Raw genomic sequence first — 23,843 nt, 5'->3', positions numbered from 1 at the left:
GAGGAGGAGGCCCAGGAGAGGCGTCGAGCGACGGCGAAGCAACCACGAGGTGAGCAATTTGTTACTTATTTTATTAGTTACTGAATTTAAACGGTTTTCCTCGCGAGAATCACACGATTACAACGAGTATTCCACGCACTAATTATAGTAATATTACGTAACATTATAGCTTATAAAATGCATTATATATTTTTTACATTTGAGAGGCTTAAAATATTTAATAAAGTATTTATAAAATTCAACATACATGTAATATTTTACACCATTTAAAAAGTTATAATTATTTAAATTATAAATACGCAAGAATTAAAGATTCTATTTATCAAATTTTTTAAAATTTTTATATAAAAAGATTTTATGTAGAGAGTTACGTAATTTTTTAAATAAATATTTAATTAAAAGCCAGAAAACTACGAAAGATTAAGAATTTATGAAAAGAAATTAAGAATAAGAAGTTAAATGCATGTAATAATTATTTTTGTAAAATATTGAAATTTAAAATATTAATTTAGATATTTATTTAAATATATTTATATTTTACAGATCAGTGTTGCATATATACGAGTACAACTCTATTACTGCGCATCGCACTGGTAAGTGCACTCAATTATATCCTATCGTAATCTCGAAATTAAATAATTTTATATTTGCTAAAAATCTTGTAATCCTATCTGTGCATACAAAGCTTGACAAGAAATGTAAAAATATCTTTATTAAGTTTGAAACAATTTATCCAAATATAAGACTTATCTTTTAACATGGTCTGGTTGTAAAATATTTTCTATTTTTTTCCAATTTCTGTATTTTAAAATTAAACTCTTTTATCAAGTAATTTATGCATATCTAAAAATAAGTAATTTATTTATTGCTTAATAAAGTTCTGTTGCATGTAAACGTACAATAAACAAACAAATTTAATAATGATATATATCATATCAATTATAATAAACTCTATTTTATAGCTTTTTTTATTTTATGCAACTTTGTATGCACATACAATAAATCGACGAATACTAATTATTCAAGGAATTAAATTACTACTCTATCTTGATCTATCCATATTTCAAAAGGCTACAAATTTATATGATAGTACTTATCTATAATATTCTTATACCCTTAACTAATAACTGCACTTTTTAAAATATATTAATAACCAAATAACCTGAATAAATGCATTCAGATATCAAGAAGTTTGTGAATATTTGACTACTGTATCTATTATCGTTGCGAATTTAAATTTTTATATATTAATAATTGCTAAGAAAAAATATTGTTTATTATTTCCGGTTTTTCTCATATCGTATTTACATTTATGTCTTATTTATGTTTCATATAATTTTTATAAATTCATTACCCATTTACATGCAACAGAACTTTATTAAGCGATAGAATAAATTACTTATTTTAGATATGCATGATAAAATAGAATTGCTTGATAAAAAAGTTTAATTTTGAAATACAGAAATTGGAAAAAAATAGAAAATATTTTACAACCAGAACATGTTAAAATATAAGTCGACTTATGTCGACTTATATTTAACCGGAAATAATAAACAATATTTTTTCTTAGCAATTATAATTAATATATAAAAATTTAAATTTGCAACGATAATAGATACAGTAATAAAATATTCACAAACTTCTTGATATCTAAATGCATTTATTCCTTGGTTATTAATATAGTTAAAAAAGTACAATTATCAATTAAGTGTATAAAAACATTATAGATAAGTATATCATATAAAATTATAGAGTAGAGTAGTTAATTAACCATAATAGTTTTTTTAAGCAGTTTATTAAAGCAGTTAAATATATTGTAATATTTACAATTGGTTATCAGTACCCTATTTATTAATATCAGTTGATAAATATTATATATGTAATATATGCACGTGTGAGAAATCAAAAGCCAATTTCTGCTAGACAATAAAAATAGATTTTACGTGAGTTATGATAATCAATAGTGGATGACAAATCAGTTTGCGCGTAATTGTAATTACAAATGCATAACGATTTGTCATCTAATTTTTATACTATATTTACACAGATAACAATAATTTTTGATTAATTAATTTTTTCCTTAGACTTCGTACATAGCAAATAGATGTTAAATAATGTATATTATAATCATCAATCGATATTGTGACATGTTAGTTAATAACAACAAATTAATTATTACATAATTATAATACTTAAGCCTGAGTATTATATGCATATCACAAAGAAACTTTTTCTTTATGTTCTGCTCTTCTAATATCTTTTAAATTATAAATGTCATATAATTTGACAGTTTATTAAAAAAAATTATTAATATGCAACATTAATAAGTATTTCCTATACTTGTTTTATATTTATACAGACACTGATGCATTTTTATTTCACACAGATATGTACAATGTACAATACATAAATATCTTCTTCTTATCTGGTCTTCCAGTCTATTAAGATACGAAAACCATGAAGATATTTAAAAAGTGTATATTCTAAAAGCATCAATAAACTTATTTTAGTTTTATTTTATCTCTTTCTCTTTTTTCCGCATTTTTCGTTGTTTATTAATACTTTAAAATTTAATTAATTATGATGTATTTTAATATTCTAAAACTATTCTATATCATATCCTCATGGTGTTCTTATTAGAGTTCCTAAAAATTTTAATGTGTGCCAAAAAAGCTTGACAATAAGTATATAGCGGTAACGTCTTTATTAAGCTTTGAACATAATTTTTCTCTCACGAAAACCATTTCATCATTGTTCTTACTTTTTATTGAGCTTGCTTTATTTATTAGTTCCTGTTATTTTCTTATATTTGTTCTGTGAACTTCGAGAAATTCATGTACATATCTCGAAATTAAATAATCTTATATCTACTAAAAATCTTGTAATCCTATCTGTGCATACAAAGCTTGAAAAGAAATATAAAACAAATCTTTATTAAGTTTGAAACAATTTCTCTTTTTCAATTAAACTTTTTTATCAAGAAATTTATCCATATCTAAAATAAGTAATTTATTCTATCGCTTAATGAAGTTCTGTTGCATATAAATGTACAATAAATGAACAAATTGAATAATAATATATATCATATCAATTATAATGAACTCTGTTTTACAGCTTCCTTTATTTTATGCAACCTTGTATGCATATACAATAAATCGAGGGATAATAATTATTCAAGGAATCAAATTACTACTCTATCCTGACCTATCCATATTTTAAAAGGCAACAAAAAAATTTATTAAATATTTAAAAAAATCTTAAAATATAATCTAAAATATTTTATTTATTAGACAACGTATTAAACATTCAATACACTATTACACTATACAGTGATCGAAAAACGATATACTGCGCCAATGAATAATTATTTCCATCAGTAACAATTAATTAAAATTGATTATGAAATGCTCACTTTGCGATCTGTTACATCTGCCCACTTCCTCGGCTTAGGTTCTTCTTTTCTTTCTGCATTGCTATTTCTTCATGGCACTCACATCTATTTCGTAAAACAAACAAAATATTTATTACAATTAAACGTGATTACAAGTAATCACTAGAATATAATAATCGTGCGGCTTTGCCATACCTTGCACGATATTCTCGAAATTAATCACACGCGACGCGTACTTCATCCGCTTTCAACTGTAGCATTATTCTCGCATATTTTTATTCTCGCGTATACTTACTACGCGTATCCCTATCTAAGTAGAGTACCGCCCTAAACGTACGCGTAATCTTATCTTTTACAGGCAATTCCGTTTTTACCGAACAACAGGGCAACTAAACACAATCGCCGCCAATTGTATAAACGGTTCGTTGCGTCGCAATTTCGGGAGTGCCGCTCGAAATCGTTGAATTTTCGAATATGACAATTAAAATCGTCGCATTTTCGGGAGTGCCGTTCGAAGTTGTCGTATTATCCGGAAGCGGATCGCGCGATTTTAATAATTAGCATATAACTGCGTCAATTTCCACGTTCTCAGACGTGACGGCTGTCTCGTGCGTGGTCCTTGAGCGGAAAGGTGCCGGGATCGCATAACAAGAACTGCCCAGATCATTTGACTTCACTGTGCGTGGAAGGGTGACTACCAGACGTGTCGGTGGCGAGGGGAGATGATTCTCATCGTAGAGAGCTCGCTTTCTACTTTTCGAGGATCTCTCTTCTCTCTGTCGAACACTATTCAACTGGCCACGCGGGGCTAAGTCCTTAATCGGGCAAATCGAGTCAGCTCTCCGGCTCTGAACGCGTTGAGATAACGTGGTTATCGCGGGCAAAATCGGGCGTTATTTCATGTTTTCGGGAGTGGCGTATTAATTATCGCGCGAACATTGTTATTCGCGTTTGTGGTGCCGGTGGAGTTGTGTTGGGCATCGAGGGAGGTGATAACCCGAGAGGTCAACCTGAGAGAAGAATGAGGCCTGAGAGAGACATCAGGCGCCAGCGAAACAACATTGTGGTAAATATTACTTTTTATTTTGTGTAAAAGTAATTTTAATTTTTGCTTATACTTGAGTCGTTTTATTTGATCATGATTTTGAAATAATAATTAGAAAAAAATAAGTAATTTGAAATTTTATAAGAATTTATTTTTGTAAAGATATTTTTCTGAAAATGTATAATTATTTAAATAAAAGTGTAATTAAATGACGAATAAGAAGTTTGATGCGTAAGAATTATTTAATATCAAGTCATTTATTTATATATTACAGAAGATAACGACGCGGAAAGTGTCGCATCGAGGGAACTGACAACCCGAGAGGACAGCCTGAGAGGAGGAGGAGGAGGCCTGGGAGAGGCATCGGGCGCCAGCGGAACAACTTTGCGGTAAATATTATTTATTTGTGTAAAAACAACTTTTTTCCTGTTTATTTTTGAATCGCTTTATTTCACAATAATTTAGAAATAATAATTAGAAAGAAAGTGGTAATTTGAAGTTTTATAAAAGCTCATTATTGTAAAGATTATTTTAGGAAAATAATTATTTAAATAAATATCTAATTGAATGATAAATAAAAGGTTTGATGGCATAGGAATTATGTTTTAAAACATTGAGTTTTTTAAACACCATTTTAATATAAATTTTATATTTATATGTTACAGAATCAACGTAGCTACGTGGCAGATATAATTCCGCTATTGCGCATCGCATCGGTGTCGGTGAGTGATGAATTAATATATTTATTGAGGTAACGGATGTAGGGTAACTTATTAAGTATACATACTATATATCTAGATAAACGTATGAAATTTTGTTAACAATATAAAGATCTTACACATAAGTATATAGCATTCTATACATCCGTTGCCTTAAAATGGGTCAGTTACAACAGATTAGGATAAGTTTAATTCTGGACGCTTCTTTATTATTATATTAATTGTGCATTTATTAATTAATTTAGTTTGCATACAAGAATGTACTCGTATAAAAATTGTATAAAATAATTTTTTACAAATATAAAATATAAAGAAAATAAAAGGTAGAAAACAAATATAGGTTTAACAATTAAAATGTTAAACCTTTTTAATTTACTGTTCTTAAGTTTACCAATCGTATTTATATCTCGTGATCAACAAATAGAAAGTATAAAATATTTGTATAATTTTTTATATGTATAAAATTATACAAATATTTTATACATTTTATATAATAATTTTTTACAAATATAGAATATAAAGAAAATAAAAGATAGAAAACAAATAAAGGTTTAACAATTAAAATGTTAAACCTTTTTAATTTACTGTTCTTATTTAAGTTTATCAATCGTATTTATATCTCGTGATCAACAAATAGAAAGTATAAAATATTTGTATAATTTTTTATATGTATAAAATTATACAAATATTTTATACTTTTTATTTGTTTATTACCTGCTTTTATGTTACAGAGTAAAGTACTTCCTTCCCATGGGTACAACCTTGGCGAGGTGGGAAGGCTCAGTACCCAGTACGAGGATTTTACCCAAGCAAAACTCTCGTTCTGCTTGGATAAAAATCTAAAGACGGGGAAGCTAACGTACCCTCGTCCGCCGATTTAATTGAATGAACGAACCGCAGCCGGTTCGTCGCGTTTGCTTCGGGAGTGCCGTTCAAGTAATCGGACTAAAGGACTTTTTTAAACGGGAGTGCCGTACAGTATCGCGCGAGAAAGACTTTTACTAAAATTAGTCCGCGCGCGATTGTAGTTTATTATCCGCGAGTGTTTCTCGCGAGTGTCCTGTGCGGTGAGAGAAGGAGGCCTGACGTCCTGAGAGGAGGAGGAGGTCTGAGAGAGACATCGGGCCCCGGCGGAGCAACCTTGGGGTAAGTATCACCTTTTATCTGCATAAAATTAATAGTTTTTCCTCATTTATTCGGAGTTTTATTTCGATAAGCTAAAACTAATTAGAAAAAAAGAAATTATTCAAAATTTTATAAAAATTTATTTTTGTAAATATTTTTTCCGGAAAATAGATAATTATATCAGTGAATCTAATTGAAAGACGAATTTAGATGCGCGTAAAATTATGTGTATCTTTTGAAACATTTATCATTTTCAGCGCCTCTTTAATTTATATCTTTCGTTTTTGTTACAGTATCATCGTAGTTACGTGGCCGAATTACTCCGCCCGTTGCGCATCGGATCGGTGAGTGACGAATTTTTTACAATAGTATGGGGTAACGAATTTGTGAGACCTATATTAGATAAATTTATGTATTGTATCCATATAATAGTAAGATAAATGCGACTTCTTACAAATTCGTTGCTCTAAAATGGATAGACTAGATCAGACTAGGCTAAATAATTAATCCTGGAGCATCATCATTATTTATTGTGCTTACGGGAGAATGCATCCATAAGCACATACGTTATGTCGATGCATTATTTATGAATGCATCTAATGTTATTTGTATCGCAGAACATGCGAAGTATACCAGTCGCCTGAAATTTATAGGCAATTATTTAAATTTGGCAAATATACACGGAGAAAAAATAATGTTGTATCAACAGCCTGAGTCTAATTGGAAATAATCTTGTTAATTCAATACATTATGCTTTTGTTTTAATAAAATAAAACAAGATTATTTCCAATTAGACTAATGCTGTTGATACAACATTATTTTTTCTCTGTGTATATTTTATTGAGGACGAGCATGGCCTAGTAGACAGCGCACTGGTCTATTGAGCCCAAAGGTCCCGGGTTCGATTCCCGGTAGAGCTAGAAAAATTTTATTCGCTCGTTCTCCTCTCGGAAGGCAATGGCAAACCACCGAAGAGTATTCTTGCCACGAACACTTCTCTGAAAAAAACATAGCCGTTCGGAATCGGCGTTACTTAAACTGTAGGTCCCATATACAATGTGTATAATCTACGTGTGCAACACATGTATATGAAGAGAAGTCACCACGCTCGGACACGAGTAATAAGTAACGATGATGGTGATGTATATTTTATTATATATAAAGATATTAGTTTCTTGTACAATATTAAAATCAATTATTTAGATTTATTACATTAATAACATTTTTTAAATTTATTTTTAAAATTATTAAGAAATACAGAAAAAGACAAAGAACTAAAATAAAGTTTTATAACGTTTTTCGAATATAAGATTTTATTTAAGTTTTTTGTGACTTTTATTTTTCGTGTAGAATAAAAATTTTTAAAATATTTATATTTTTTATATACAATTGAAATAAATAGAAAATAATTTTTTATAGATAGACAATAGATAGTTTAATTACAATTATGGAATTAAGAAATAATAAAAGCTATAAGTATCTGTAGATGGAGTACAGATAGGTTTAATAAAATAAAATAAATTAATTGATTATATAAATAAGAAAATTTAAATGTGTTTCTTCATTTTCTTTTTTCTCTCTCTTTCTTTCTCCCTATTCCAAATATTCCTCCAGGATTAAATATTACATAAATTGGTGCAAAGAAGCAAAATGTATTAATAAATTCAATGTGCATGCATTACAAATGAAAAAGACCAAAAGATATTTTGATTCACGTTGCATAATTTCCACATGAACCTTATTGTACATACATATATAGATCACACTAAAAAGTGTTAATCGTATTTATAGTCTTGGACGATATTTATAGTCTATCCATATGTAGCTTGGCTTTGTATAAAAAAAACAAAATAAAATAACGTGAGATCCAGTGAATATTTTATTGCGGGACAGAATCATTTTTCATGTAGAATTATCTCAAAATTGATAGTTTTCATATCAATTATATTACATTAAAATATATAATATAATCGTAGATATATGTATTTTTGATATGTCATATTATAAATATAAATTTGATAACAATTTGCGTTATAATAACGAAATATTTATATAAATATGTATATAAGAATTTGTAAAGACAAATGTTACAGCGTAAGAACTTGATGAATTCATTATATTGATTGCGATATTAATTATATGGAGAAATTATTAATCCCTTTGGATCTCACGTCATTTAGTCTGAATATCTCAATTGATATCTAAAGTGAGATTAAGTAACGATTCGTGATTCGGTTCACGGTTCGGTTCGCGATTCGGTTTATACTTTTATACCAAACATTGTTTGTCCATTCATTAATAAATAATTGATTGATCGAGTCATCGATTAATTTTTAAATTTCTGTTGTCTCGTGTTTCTACATTGTACTATTGAAATCCAGATATTTGTGACTAATTGTGAGATATAATCACGACGATTTTTATTAGAACGCGATTAACATAAAATTCTTTCATTTCTTGATAATATAATTCTGTTTTACTTTCCATTGCTGCTGTGTATTAATTCTTGGACGAATACATTAATTACGCGTATCATTGTAAAATTAAAAGCAAAATTAAGTCACTTAATTAAAATTTTATTAACGATCCAACGTGGTTGTTTATTTTTTTCCGATATGATTAACGCGCGCTTATTAACGATCGCAACGATTCGTAATCGACCGCAACATTATAATCGTCTACCGGCGCTGTTAATCAGCCGGCATTGAAGGAATTTTTCTCCTTCTTATTTTCTGGCTGACATACAACCAAAATGGATTTGGCCAGTAACAACTCAATAGGTGAGTTCAATCTTGGTCAGAAGAAACGACGAAAACATCTCATAAGGTAAGGTCTATATTAATGACCAGAATTGAAGGTTTGTAAAGTAGTTAACATACAAAATAATTTGATCTGTTTATTTGCCCAAAGTAGGACTATTTTCTTTATATTTTCTCGCATATGTGCGAGATTGGAAAATCCCCATCCCCAATTAAATTCCAATCGCGCACGTTAAAACTCTCAATTCTACGTTTCCCAAATCTCAAGTGATCACTTTGAGGTATGGATTAACAAATACTAAATTGTAATACGGGTAGGTAGGACAACGGATAAAGTTAAGCGTGTAAAAAATGTCCCTCTCGTGGTGTGCCACCTTGCCGTGGTGAGAGGGCTCCCTGTATCAACGATCCACTGGGGCAGTACCTTCGGCTTTACCGAAGGGAGGGCCCGGTGGGGAGGTACAGGGTCTACGAGCACACCGTACCCTCCTCCCAGTTCGCTGGGAGTGAAGGGTACAATGGGGTCCGGCGCTCCCGTCGCGTTGTCTGCCGCCGCGAGACATTACGCTTCGCTTATACGGTCCGTCGCGCGTCCCTCCGCGCCGCGGGACGTTTATACGCTTCGCTCGCTCATATGGTCCGTCGCGTGTCCCCCCGCCGCGCCGCGGGACATTTATACCGTTCGCTCGCTCATGCGGTCCGTCGCGTGTCCCCCCGCCGCGCCGCGGGACATTTATACCGTTCGCTCGCTCATGCGGTCCGTCGCGTGTCCCCCCGCCGCGCCGCGGGACATTTATACCGTTCGCTCGCTCATGCGGTCCGTCGCGTGTCCCCCCGCCGCGCCGCGGGACATTTATACCGTTCGCTCGCTCATGCGGTCCGTCGCGTGTCCCCCCGCCGCGCCGCGGGACATTTATACCGTTCGCTCGCTCATGCGGTCCGTCGCGTGTCCCCCCGCCGCGCCGCGGGACATTTATACCGTTCGCTCGCTCATGCGGTCCGTCGCGTGTCCCCCCGCCGCGCCGCGGGACATTTATACCGTTCGCTCGCTCATGCGGTCCGTCGCGTGTCCCCCCGCCGCGCCGCGGGACATTTATACCGTTCGCTCGCTCATGCGGTCCGTCGCGTGTCCCCCCGCCGCGCCGCGGGACATTTATACCGTTCGCTCGCTCATGCGGTCCGTCGCGTGTCCCCCCGCCGCGCCGCGGGACATTTATACCGTTCGCTCGCTCATGCGGTCCGTCGCGTGTCCCCCCGCCGCGCCGCTGGACATTTACGCCGTTCGCTCGCTCATGCGGTCCGTCGCGTGTCCCCCCGCCGCGCCGCGGGACATTTACTACCGTTCGCTCGCTCATGCGGTCCGTCGCGTGTCCCCCCGCCGCGCCGCGGGACATTTATACCGTTCGCTCGCTCATGCGGTCCGTCGCGTGTCCCCCCGCCGCGCCGCGGGACATTTACGCCGTTCGCTCGCTCATGCGGTCCGTCGCGTGTCCCCCCGCCGCGCCGCGGGACATTTACGCCGTTCGCTCGCTCATGCGGTCCGTCGCGTGTCCCCCCGCCGCGCCGCTGGACATTTACGCCGTTCGCTCGCTCATGCGGTCCGTCGCGTGTCCCCCCGCCGCGCCGCTGGACATTTACGCCGTTCGCTCGCTCATGCGGTCCGTCGCGTGTCCCCCCGCCGCGCCGCTGGACATTTACGCCGTTCGCTCGCTCATGCGGTCCGTCGCGTGTCCCCCCGCCGCGCCGCTGGACATTTACGCCGTTCGCTCGCTCATGCGGTCCGTCGCGTGTCCCCCCGCCGCGCCGCTGGACATTTACGCCGTTCGCTCGCTCATGCGGTCCGTCGCGTGTCCCCCCGCCGCGCCGCTGGACATTTACGCCGTTCGCTCGCTCATGCGGTCCGTCGCGTGTCCCCCCGCCGCGCCGCTGGACATTTACGCCGTTCGCTCGCTCATGCGGTCCGTCGCGTGTCCCCCCGCCGCGCCGCTGGACATTTACGCCGTTCGCTCGCTCATGCGGTCCGTCGCGTGTCCCCCCGCCGCGCCGCTGGACATTTACGCCGTTCGCTCGCTCATGCGGTCCGTCGCGTGTCCCCCCGCCGCGCCGCTGGACATTTACGCCGTTCGCTCGCTCATGCGGTCCGTCGCGTGTCCCCCCGCCGCGCCGCTGGACATTTACGCCGTTCGCTCGCTCATGCGGTCCGTCGCGTGTCCCCCCGCCGCGCCGCTGGACATTTACGCCGTTCGCTCGCTCATGCGGTCCGTCGCGTGTCCCCCCGCCGCGCCGCTGGACATTTACGCCGTTCGCTCGCTCATGCGGTCCGTCGCGTGTCCCCCCGCCGCGCCGCTGGACATTTACGCCGTTCGCTCGCTCATGCGGTCCGTCGCGTGTCCCCCCGCCGCGCCGCTGGACATTTACGCCGTTCGCTCGCTCATGCGGTCCGTCGCGTGTCCCCCCGCCGCGCCGCTGGACATTTACGCCGTTCGCTCGCTCATGCGGTCCGTCGCGTGTCCCCCCGCCGCGCCGCTGGACATTTACGCCGTTCGCTCGCTCATGCGGTCCGTCGCGTGTCCCCCCGCCGCGCCGCGGGACATTTACGCCGTTCGCTCGCTCATGCGGTCCGTCGCGTGTCCCCCCGCCGCGCCGCGGGACATTTACGCCGTTCGCTCGCTCATGCGGTCCGTCGCGTGTCCCCCCGCCGCGCCGCTGGACATTTACGCCGTTCGCTCGCTCATGCGGTCCGTCGCGTGTCCCCCCGCCGCGCCGCGGGACATTTACGCCGTTCGCTCGCTCATGCGGTCCGTCGCGTGTCCCCCCGCCGCGCCGCGGGACATTTACGCCGTTCGCTCGCTCATGCGGTCCGTCGCGTGTCCCCCCGCCGCGCCGCGGGACATTTACGCCGTTCGCTCGCTCATGCGGTCCGTCGCGTGTCCCCCCGCCGCGCCGCGGGACATTTACGCCGTTCGCTCGCTCATGCGGTCCGTCGCGTGTCCCCCCGCCGCGCCGCGGGACATTTACGCCGTTCGCTCGCTCATGCGGTCCGTCGCGTGTCCCCCCGCCGCGCCGCGGGACATTTACGCCGTTCGCTCGCTCATGCGGTCCGTCGCGTGTCCCCCCGCCGCGCCGCGGGACATTTACGCCGTTCGCTCGCTCATGCGGTCCGTCGCGTGTCCCCCCGCCGCGCCGCGGGACATTTACGCCGTTCGCTCGCTCATGCGGTCCGTCGCGTGTCCCCCCGCCGCGCCGCGGGACATTTACGCCGTTCGCTCGCTCATGCGGTCCGTCGCGTGTCCCCCCGCCGCGCCGCGGGACATTTACGCCGTTCGCTCGCTCATGCGGTCCGTCGCGTGTCCCCCCGCCGCGCCGCGGGACATTTACGCCGTTCGCTCGCTCATGCGGTCCGTCGCGTGTCCCCCCGCCGCGCCGCGGGACATTTACGCCGTTCGCTCGCTCATGCGGTCCGTCGCGTGTCCCCCCGCCGCGCCGCGGGACATTTACGCCGTTCGCTCGCTCATGCGGTCCGTCGCGTGTCCCCCCGCCGCGCCGCGGGACATTTACGCCGTTCGCTCGCTCATGCGGTCCGTCGCGTGTCCCCCCGCCGCGCCGCGGGACATTTACGCCGTTCGCTCGCTCATGCGGTCCGTCGCGTGTCCCCCCGCCGCGCCGCGGGACATTTACGCCGTTCGCTCGCTCATGCGGTCCGTCGCGTGTCCCCCCGCCGCGCCGCGGGACATTTACGCCGTTCGCTCGCTCATGCGGTCCGTCGCGTGTCCCCCCGCCGCGCCGCGGGACATTTACGCCGTTCGCTCGCTCATGCGGTCCGTCGCGTGTCCCCCCGCCGCGCCGCGGGACATTTACGCCGTTCGCTCGCTCATGCGGTCCGTCGCGTGTCCCCCCGCCGCGCCGCGGGACATTTACGCCGTTCGCTCGCTCATGCGGTCCGTCGCGTGTCCCCCCGCCGCGCCGCGGGACATTTACGCCGTTCGCTCGCTCATGCGGTCCGTCGCGTGTCCCCCCGCCGCGCCGCGGGACATTTACGCCGTTCGCTCGCTCATGCGGTCCGTCGCGTGTCCCCCCGCCGCGCCGCGGGACATTTACGCCGTTCGCTCGCTCATGCGGTCCGTCGCGTGTCCCCCCGCCGCGCCGCGGGACATTTACGCCGTTCGCTCGCTCATGCGGTCCGTCGCGTGTCCCCCCGCCGCGCCGCGGGACATTTACGCCGTTCGCTCGCTCATGCGGTCCGTCGCGTGTCCCCCCGCCGCGCCGCGGGACATTTACGCCGTTCGCTCGCTCATGCGGTCCGTCGCGTGTCCCCCCGCCGCGCCGCGGGACATTTACGCCGTTCGCTCGCTCATGCGGTCCGTCGCGTGTCCCCCCGCCGCGCCGCGGGACATTTACGCCGTTCGCTCGCTCATGCGGTCCGTCGCGTGTCCCCCCGCCGCGCCGCGGGACATTTACGCCGTTCGCTCGCTCATGCGGTCCGTCGCGTGTCCCCCCGCCGCGCCGCGGGACATTTACGCCGTTCGCTCGCTCATGCGGTCCGTCGCGTGTCCCCCCGCCGCGCCGCGGGACATTTACGCCGTTCGCTCGCTCATGCGGTCCGTCGCGTGTCCCCCCGCCGCGCCGCGGGACATTTACACCGTTCGCTCGCTCATGCGGTCCGTCGCGTGTCCCCCCGCCGCGCCGCGGGACATTTACACCGTTCGCTCGCTCATGCGGTCCGTCGCGTGTCCCCCCGCCGCGCCGCGGGACATTTACACCGTTCGCTCGCTCATACGGTCCGTCGCGTGTCCCCCCGCCGCGCCGCGGGACATTTACACCGTTCGCTCGCTCATACGGTCCGTCGCGTGTCCCCCCGCCGCGCCGCGGGACATTTACACCGTTCGCTCGCTCATACGGTCCGTCGCGTGTCCCCCCGCCGCGCCGCGGGACATTTACACCGTTCGCTCGCTCATACGGTCCGTCGCGTGTCCCCCCGCCGCGCCGCGGGACATTTACACCGTTCGCTCGCTCATACGGTCCGTCGCGTGTCCCCCCGCCGCGCCGCGGGACATTTACACCGTTCGCTCGCTCATACGGTCCGTCGCGTGTCCCCCCGCCGCGCCGCGGGACATTTACACCGTTCGCTCGCTCATACGGTCCGTCGCGTGTCCCCCCGCCGCGCCGCGGGACATTTACACCGTTCGCTCGCTCATACGGTCCGTCGCGTGTCCCCCCGCCGCGCCGCGGGACATTTACACCGTTCGCTCGCTCATACGGTCCGTCGCGTGTCCCCCCGCCGCGCCGCGGGACATTTACACCGTTCGCTCGCTCATACGGTCCGTCGCGTGTCCCCCCGCCGCGCCGCGGGACATTTACACCGTTCGCTCGCTCATACGGTCCGTCGCGTGTCCCCCCGCCGCGCCGCGGGACATTTACACCGTTCGCTCGCTCATACGGTCCGTCGCGTGTCCCCCCGCCGCGCCGCGGGACATTTACACCGTTCGCTCGCTCATACGGTCCGTCGCGTGTCCCCCCGCCGCGCCGCGGGACATTTACACCGTTCGCTCGCTCATACGGTCCGTCGCGGGTCTCTCCGCGCCGCGAGACTATGTCGTCGGCTTCCCTCCCTTATACGCGTCGTCGCGGGTCTCTCCGCGCCGCGAGACTATGTCGTCGGCTTCCCTCCCTTATACGCGTCGTCGCGGGTCTCTCCGCGCCGCGAGACTATGTCGTCGGCTTCCCTCCCTTATACGCGTCGTCGCGGGTCTCTCCGCGCCGCGAGACTATGTCGTCGGCTTCCCTCCCTTATACGCGTCGTCGCGGGTCTCTCCGCGCCGCGAGACTATGTCGTCGGCTTCCCTCCCTTATACGCGTCGTCGCGGGTCTCTCCGCGCCGCGAGACTATGTCGTCGGCTTCCCTCCCTTATACGCGTCGTCGCGGGTCTCTCCGCGCCGCGAGACTATGTCGTCGGCTTCCCTCCCTTATACGCGTCGTCGCGGGTCTCTCCGCGCCGCGAGACTATGTCGTCGGCTTCCCTCCCTTATACGCGTCGTCGCGGGTCTCTCCGCGCCGCGAGACTATGTCGTCGGCTTCCCTCCCTTATACGCGTCGTCGCGGGTCTCTCCGCGCCGCGAGACTATGTCGTCGGCTTCCCTCCCTTATACGCGTCGTCGCGGGTCTCTCCGCGCCGCGAGACTATGTCGTCGGCTTCCCTCCCTTATACGCGTCGTCGCGGGTCTCTCCGCGCCGCGAGACATTCATTACGCTTAATCGAATCGTTCATTTAAATGTTTCAGAAAATAACGACGCAGAAGATGACATCGGAGCAGCGAGGGAATCCTGCGAAGCTGACATCCCGAGCAGCCTGAGAGGAGGAGGAGGCCTAGGATAGGCATCGGGCATCGGCGTACCAACACTTCTGGTAAGTGTTACTTTTCATTTTTTTTTAAGATATTATAGAATCCCTCTTTGTGCTTATTCAGTTCCTACATTAAACCGTGTTTCGGAATTTAAATTAGTAAAAAAAGATGTTTTGAAAAATTTGATTCAAGTTGATTCTAACGTAGAAACCTTTTTCGAAGAAGTAATTTAAAATATAATATTAATCTGAATAACGAATAAGATGTTCGATGCGCGTGACACGTATTTAATCGATTCGATTATTTTTATGTTACAGAAAATATCCGCGCTGGAAGGAGCATCATCTTCGCATCGAGGAACCACGAGTGACATCCCGAGCAGCCTGAGAGGAGGAGGAGGCCTAGGATAGGCATCGGGCATCGGTGTACCAACACTTCTGGTAAGTGTTACTTTTTATTTTTTTTTTAAGATATTATAGAATCCCTCTTTGTGCTTATTAAGTTCCTACATTAAACCGTGTTTTAAAATATAAATTAGTAAAAAGAAATATTTTGAAAAATTTGATTCAAGTTGATTCTAACGTAGAAACCTTTTTCGAAGATGTACTTTAAAATATAATATTAATCTGAATAACAAATAAGATGTTCGATGCGCGTGACACGTATTTAATCGATTCGATTATTTTTATGTTACAGAAAATATCCGCGCTGGAAGGAGCATCATCTTCGCATCGAGGAACCACGAGTGACATCCCGAGCAGCCTGAGAGGAGGTGGAGGCCTGGAAGAGGCATCAGGCGCCGGCGGAACAACATGCGGTAAATATAATTGGTTTATACATATTGTGTCTTTCGCGGAAAGTTTAACCAATCGGTTTTTCATTCGAATAGTAAAGATAGTCAGAGAGTAGAAATTAAAAAAGAGTTTAATCTTTTAAATTTTATTTTGAATTTTTGTGTTCAGTAAATAGAGTATACTTTCAAGAAATTAAACGTGTTTTTTTATTAAATTTATTTAATTAAAAGATATATAGAATTCCGTGTTTTACCTTCGGTAATTATTTTTCGAAATACAGACTGTCTCTTTTCTTCCCTGCTCTAATCTGGATTATGTGTTTGATTGTTACAGAATCATCGTAGCGACGTTGCAGATACAGCTCCGCTGCTGCGCATCGGTGTCGGTGAGTTTTAGCGTAGGGAAGTGTGGAGAAATAAGCGTAGGTAGGGACTTAGTTAAAACGTAGGTAGGGAATAATTTTTAATTATTTTCAGTAATTACATTCCCATTAAGCGAGAAAGGTCAAGAAACATTTCGACTATATTGCAACAACGTCGTAAAATTAATGCAATATAGCCGAAATGGCTTCTTGATTTTTCTTGCTTAATGGATGAAGTCACACTGCATTGCCACGAGTCTCAATGTGGCTCGAGACTCCTATCTGACCCGGAGGTGGAGGTGGATTTTGCGGCCGGAACAGCAGGAAAGAAAGTGGTGAGTGTAATTGATTTTTACGTACTATGTTACTTATGTCCAAAAATGTTCTATCTCTTCTGTCTTTACTTAATCGAATCGTTCATTTGAATATTTCAGAAAATAACGACGTAGAAGGTGACATCGGAGCAGCGAGGGAATCCTGCGAAGCTGACATCCCGAGCAGCCTGAGAGGAGGAGGAGGCCTGGGAGAGGCATCGGGCGCCAGCGGAACAACTTTGCGGTAAATATTATTTTTATTTCGTGTAAAATTTTTCCTGTTTATTCTCGAGTTGTTTTATTTCCCGTGATTTAGAAATAATAATTAGAAGAAAAGAAGTAATTTAATATTGTAGAAATTTATCCTTGTAAAGATCCTTTTCGTAAAATGTTTCCTTATTTAAATTAATATCTAATTGAATAATAAAAAGTTTGATCTACATAGGAATTATGTTTCAAAACATTAGGTTTTTTGAACACCATTTTAATATGATATTTATGTTTGTATATTACAGATACAACGTAGCTACGTGGCAGATGTAATTCCGCTGTTGCGCATCGGGGTCGGTGAGTGATAAATTAATATGTCTGTTGAGGTAATTGATAACTGGATTTTACCAGTTGAAATAATAATATGACGTAAGATCCCATATATATTTATTGCTATAAAATAGAAGATTTCTTTCTAGTTAATTATCTAGATTATTCTAGATAATTATTTTAGAATCGAACAGTTTTACATCATTTGAAAATAATTTTAAAATAACATATTATACAAAAAATATATTTTAATAATTAGCACAATACAAAGAGATATTTTTATCAATTCTAATTGTGTGAAAAATTTATTATCCTTTCCGGATCTTGCGTCATTCATCTGAATTTTTCATCTCTGCATGCTTTTGAGATGAGATTTAGTAACGATGAATTTCGAATCGATGAATACACGTATATGGGCCTTAAATTCTATCGAATGGCGCGTCTAGCATTTTTCGCTTATTTAGTTTTAAATTATAAATAATAGTTTTAAATTAAAGTTTGTTCATATTATAAAGTTAGTATTTAAAATAATATAAAGTTTAATATATATATATAAAGTTTATAGTCATAATCGAATCTCTTCGAATTAAAACTGTCGATATAAAGATTTTTTTTAAATTCAAATTTGTTTTTTATTGAATATATATTTTAATTATTGAATATATATCTGAATTGCTACGAATAAACGTGCGCAAAGACTAAATGTGAAATTAATTCATGTTCTAAAGAAATTATTGTTATTGTTAATTTTTTAACTTTGTACTTAATTAATTTAATTAATATAATGGCCCCTTCGCGACGCGTTCGTGTTTCGCGGATCATACAAAAGCGTAAATTCTTACGCTTATTGCCGGCGATGATTAGCCGGCAGCAGAAGAAGTATTTCTTCTTGTTATCGATCTCTGGCTATATATGAGCCATGATACGGCCAGGTGTTACAAAAGGTGAGTCTCTGGCCGGAAGAAAGAAGACGAAAAGATTTTGATAAAAATATGGTTATTTAACAATATAAACTTAATAGATAAATAACAGTGAAGTTTAAGATTTTAAATACATGAAATAAAAAATTTAAATTTTATATATTAAAACATAATACGGATTGCACAATAAACTTGAATAAATTTTAGTAATGCTAAACGAGGTTTTAATATGATACTTATAATTAAACACAAAATTATCTTACACTACAAAAAGTGACTGTAACAGGAGATATTTTTCCAACGGTGAGATAAATTGGTTTAGAGCGTCTTGCTTAACATCAATCACAAATCTTTTGTAATTTTTGGATCCATGTTGTACCATTTATTACTGCATGTAGCATAATATATTTTATTACACTTGAAAAAATCAGAAGCACTTTTAGTTATAAATTATTGAACAAATTGTTCCATAACTAAAGTACTTACATATTCTTTTGTAGAAATTGACGTAGTTAGCGTAGTAACGAAAGAGTTAAAAACATTTCTCGTTTTCTTTTGTCCGCCCAAGTAGCCGCTGACGTAACTTGGATAACAACGAGTGAATAAGCGTGGGTGTGACAACACGTATATGTACTACCATATTCTCACGCACACAAAATCGATTTTATTACGATGCATACCAATTGCTATTTAGGAAAGATTTGGGTACACAAATTGAAAGAGAATTAATTTGATACTTTCAGTATCATATTAAACGGAAACGTCTCTGTACGATGCAATTCTTATAATCTGTCTGCTGAGAGTGTATTTAAACGTCATAATAGTGATATCTCATAATAATAGTGATTGCCATAAGTATTTTTCCATCGACTTAAGTAGATACGCTCGCGAGAGCATTCCCGACTACAAACAATACTCGAAAATAAAACACACATAATCACAAGCATGTGTGAAAATCTGATAAATTGCAAACGAGATATTTTTAAAATTATGAACCAAATTTTTATGCATGCAGGATATTTATTATGATCAGAACAGATTTCTATAGATTACGATTTATTTAATTTTAGTTAAATTTACGAGTTTTTTTATTACTTAATAGAATTCTCCACGCAAATAATGCAATGAAATTTATTTATTTGCAAATAACATCAATACAGGCATACTTCTTAAACCAAAGTATAATTCTATGAAAAGTTGCATAATATTTTGGAAAAGAAACTTCACATTCTTCTCACTTTTTTAATCAACTTTTTGTTGTATGCAAAACGGATATATATCCAACGGACGTTTTTATTAACTGAAAGACATATTTTTTAATGATTACATAGTAAGTTAACAGTATTAAATTAATAACTTGAGCTTAGGTATATAATTGCGAAGTTTAAGATTGTACATATACATATAGATGAAAATAAAAGATTTGAATTATATATATTAAAATGTAGTACATTGTGTAATGATTTATAACAGATTTGCAGTGACACCAAACAATATTTTAATGCAATAGTAAAACATTAAAATATCTCACATTGCAAAAGGTGGCCATTGTAACAGGAAAAATTTTTCCAACAGTCAGATAGATTGGTTTAGAACCTCTTGTCATTAAGAACAACAAATCTTCTGCAATTTTTGGATTTAGGGTGTACCATTTATTACTAAATGCCGCATAATATATTTCATTGCACTTGAAAATACGAAAGCACTTTTAGATATCAATTATTTATAATAATATTTTACGTAATAATTATTAATATGTATACATATTAGTTATTCCTCACAATTTATATTAATGTACAAAACTTACTTATAAACATCCATGGGTCATGGTTATCTGTAAATTTATGATTTAATGTCCTGTGGTATCGTTCTATTTAATTATTTGTCCGTTTAAGCTTCCGATACATTGAAAATCGGGTTGGTGCTACTCGTTTTATCCAAAAACGGTCGTAATAGCGAAAATAACGTTGGGATCGACGCCTCATATATACCGACATGTCTAATTTAATATTATGAAAAGTTGTCACAATATCTTTTTCACATCAGGTAATAACGCCAAAGCCATTAGCTTTGTAAGTATTTCCTCTGATTGCTTCAAATTTGCTTTTTTTTTCCTATGAACTTTCTAATATTTTTACATAACGCCTATAAAATATTATAAAGATTTAAATAAATAATTAAAAATATTTAATATATGAATTGTTATTGTATGCATAATATTTTTAATATATACGTTAAAATATTATGCATACAATAATAAAGATTGAGAGAGAGAGAGAGAGAGAGAGAGAGAGAGAGAGAGAGAGAGAGAGAGAGAGAGAGAGAGAGAGAGAGAGAGAGAGAGAGAGGAGAGAGAGAGAGAGAGAGAGAGAGAGAGAGAGAGAGAGAGAGAGAGAATTGATACCTGTAAATAATGAAAATAACATCCTTTCACTTCAGCGGATATGATAAGACCGTTAAAAAAGCTTTTTGAAGAGCAAATTCAAAATCGGTCATTACTGTTCGTGGACGCAATGACGTGCTAATTTATTGAATACATATTCTAATATTGGTTTATAATCTGTATATTTCCTTCGTTCCATGATAACCCACGCAAAAGGTATTTCCTAGAATAGATAAATATGTAAAAAAAATAATAATTTCTATGTTTAGAATCATTGTTACAACTTTTTAAATAGATATTATATTAATAAATTTTAAATAACTTACATGATTAAATTTTCGAGCCATAGAATGTTTTTCTAATGCTCGAATGTTTTTTCTATGCTTCCGAAGAGCGTGGTTGGTTCGTGGTTCTCGAAGGCAGCGCTGCTGAACGCGTCCATTGGCCGCGTTCAGCAGACCAAGCAGCTGAGTAGCAGTCGAACGTGATTGGCTCTTACTTTTAGAACCAACCAATCAACGCAGAGTGTTGATAAGACGAACTCAACAATTTCTTCTGCAGGTTCTGCCAGCCATGGTGTAAATAGATATATGGTTTACTTACATCATGCGTGCGTCTGGATACGTGCAAACGTCTACGTCTTGTTGTGCATATTTTGTCGAAGTTAGCACTTCCCAATATGGAGTATGGACGTCTGTTGGAATTGAGTTGAATGTGCCTTTAGAGAATAATTTTAGTGATATTACATTTATATGTAATATACATATATATTATGTACAACGAATAATTTTACAATACACAATTGTGATCTGATAAATTTGTGAAATGGCAACAACGGAGAGCATCAAATACATTTACCACTTGCCCTTCTTTGAACGATCAGAATTTTGCAAAATTATGAACCAAAATGATAAGTGGGAGGAGCTGGCTGGTATGTCATCAGGAAATCCCCTTATACCCTTGATAAATATACCCTTGTCACACACTAACCTATTCATTACTAATTTATTCACTTCAATCATCTGCTTTATGATTTTACATTAGATATTGTATTTATCTTTTAATGTTGCACCAATTTTGCTTAGCAATAGCAAGCAATTGTTTAAAACTGGATATGCAATAACTATTTATATGTGTTAAATGTTATGTATTATCTGTAATTAGATTTTTTTTATATTAATGTAACATTGGCAGGTACCTGGATGAAATATGATGTCTTAACGATACAAAGTTTAAGAAAGGAGAAAAATCCCACAGATGAGCTCTTGACACTATGGGGCCATCATAATCATACAACAGCAGAACTATTTGTGTTATTATCCAGAATGCAACACTATCAGTCAATGGTACCATTATTACCTTTCGTTGATCAGAAATTTCATCGGCTTTTGTACAACGGGGAAGGCAATTTGCAGAACATGCCGCGTAAGCAGTTGGTCAACAAGAACACTAAAGATTTGAAGATTGGCACACAGAATTTTAATCAACGCGTACTGCCGCAGCAAAGTGTTAATAAAATTTTTAATCAACCAACGGCGCAATTGGGTATTAGTCCGAGCAACTCCAATAATTTGTTAGTAGCTTCACCAGGAGCTGCTGCTGTTTTCTCTCCGCAGAATATTGGCAGTAATGAGAAAAAGATTAACGAATCGCCACTGCCAAGAACAGAAACTACTTTGCCACACGCAAGTTATAGTGAACTAGCTATTGCCACAGATGGATGGAATCAGCACAACATATTGGGAAGAGGTGGTTTTGGAACAGTATACAGAGGTATATTATTTCATTTATTAACATGTAGATTGTCAAAAGTAGATTATCAGATTGAGAATATCTGATTTAAAAGATTCTTGATTTATTAAGTCACATTTATATACGTTACAGGCATCTGGAAAAATACTGATGTTGCAATAAAAAAAATCCGACAAAAGGGATCAGATTCGGATGAAAGTTACATATTGCAGCTGCAGCAATCATTGAAAGAAATAAAGATTTTGAATTCTCGTACCCATGAAAATATCTTGCCTTTATATGCATACAGTCTCGGCGGCGAAGCACCGTGCTTGGTTTATCAGCTGATGAAGAACGGGTCTTTGGAAGATAGGCTACTATTAAGACAAAAGACTAAACCGTTAACGTGGATGCAAAGACATGAAATTGCTAAAGGTATAGCACGCGGATTGCAATACTTGCACACCATCGGGGAAAAACCATTGATCCATGGTGATATTAAAAGCGCGAATATTTTGTTGGATAAAAATTTCGAGCCCAGGATTGGTGATTTTGGCTTGGCGCGGGAAGGTCCTGAAAGAGACAGTATGAAGGTAAGTAATTATTAGTAAGTAAGTAAAAGATGAATAAAAATTTAACGTGAATGATTTTTTTATGCTCAAGTTGCTAGAAAACTACAAGATTTTTTCTTATATTTTATGATTATTTTAAAAGACTAAAACACTAAATGTGAAAATACATTTTATGGTATTACAATGGGCAATTGTTATGAAAAATTGTTGACAGTAACTATTAATAATTATTAGATCAGCAGAATTCATGGAACTAGACCCTACCTGCCAGAAGAATTTTTACGTGACAAAAAATTGTCCACAAAAATAGACACTTATAGTTACGGCATAGTCTTATTCGAAATGGCAACTGGTCTTCGAGCTTATGACGATTTACGGCCCGAAAAGAAATTGTTAGGAGATTTAATTGAATCTTGGAAAGACAAAGACATTTCCTTATTGATGGACAAGAAAGGTGGTGAAGAGAACAAACAGGTTTATAGAAATTTAATATCCATAGGAAAATGGTGTTCTAATGGATCGGCGCAAAATCGACCCGAAATGGAACTTGTATTTCAAACATTGAACGATTTATGAAATTCATAATCATTACATATATATTTTTAAGACGAATATACTTATTTTCATTTGCACATATAATGATGAGCATATTGTGATAAAGTGGATTTTATATACATACATACATACATACATACATAGTGGATAACATATTGTAAATATATTGTTGTTATAAAACAATTATATTTCTATATTATATATGTATATTATATATGTATATTATATGTTATATGTTAATCGGTGTTATATGACATTTTAATTTTATAAAATTTTATAAAAGGTCATAAAC

General features: G+C 40.3%; 1 protein-coding gene across 3 annotated transcripts; it reads left to right on the top strand.

Annotated features, from left to right (window-relative positions):
- The first annotated feature begins 14,638 nt into the window (after positions 1-14,638).
- On the top strand, positions 14,639-23,791 carry Pll (serine/threonine-protein kinase pelle). 3 transcript variants are annotated; one of them, XM_071726171.1, is made up of 9 exons: positions 14,639-15,443; positions 15,699-15,821; positions 16,078-16,198; positions 16,509-16,871; positions 16,971-17,094; positions 17,366-17,417; positions 21,888-22,466; positions 22,578-23,017; positions 23,231-23,791. In XM_071726171.1, the coding sequence occupies exons 7-9, from the start codon at positions 21,896-21,898 to the stop codon at positions 23,570-23,572; spliced, it is 1,353 nt and encodes a 450-aa protein (XP_071582272.1). In that variant the 5' UTR covers positions 14,639-15,443; positions 15,699-15,821; positions 16,078-16,198; positions 16,509-16,871; positions 16,971-17,094; positions 17,366-17,417; positions 21,888-21,895; the 3' UTR covers positions 23,573-23,791. The 3 variants fall into 3 exon arrangements, with proteins under 3 accessions (XP_071582272.1, XP_071582279.1, XP_071582265.1); XM_071726178.1 differs by lacking the exons at positions 14,639-15,443; positions 15,699-15,821 and having other exon boundaries at positions 15,846-16,198; XM_071726164.1 differs by lacking the exons at positions 14,639-15,443; positions 15,699-15,821; positions 16,078-16,198; ... (1 more) ...; positions 16,971-17,094; positions 17,366-17,417 and adding an exon at positions 21,305-21,624.
- The last annotated feature ends 52 nt before the right edge of the window (positions 23,792-23,843 follow it).

Source organism: Temnothorax nylanderi, unplaced genomic scaffold (genome assembly GCF_030848795.1).
Source record: "Temnothorax nylanderi isolate EJ_2023f unplaced genomic scaffold, tnyl_v1.0 TNYL_tig0009_pilon, whole genome shotgun sequence".
NCBI classification, from domain to species: Eukaryota; Metazoa; Arthropoda; class Insecta; order Hymenoptera; family Formicidae; genus Temnothorax; species Temnothorax nylanderi.
This window is presented reverse-complemented; position numbering and strand designations above follow the sequence as displayed.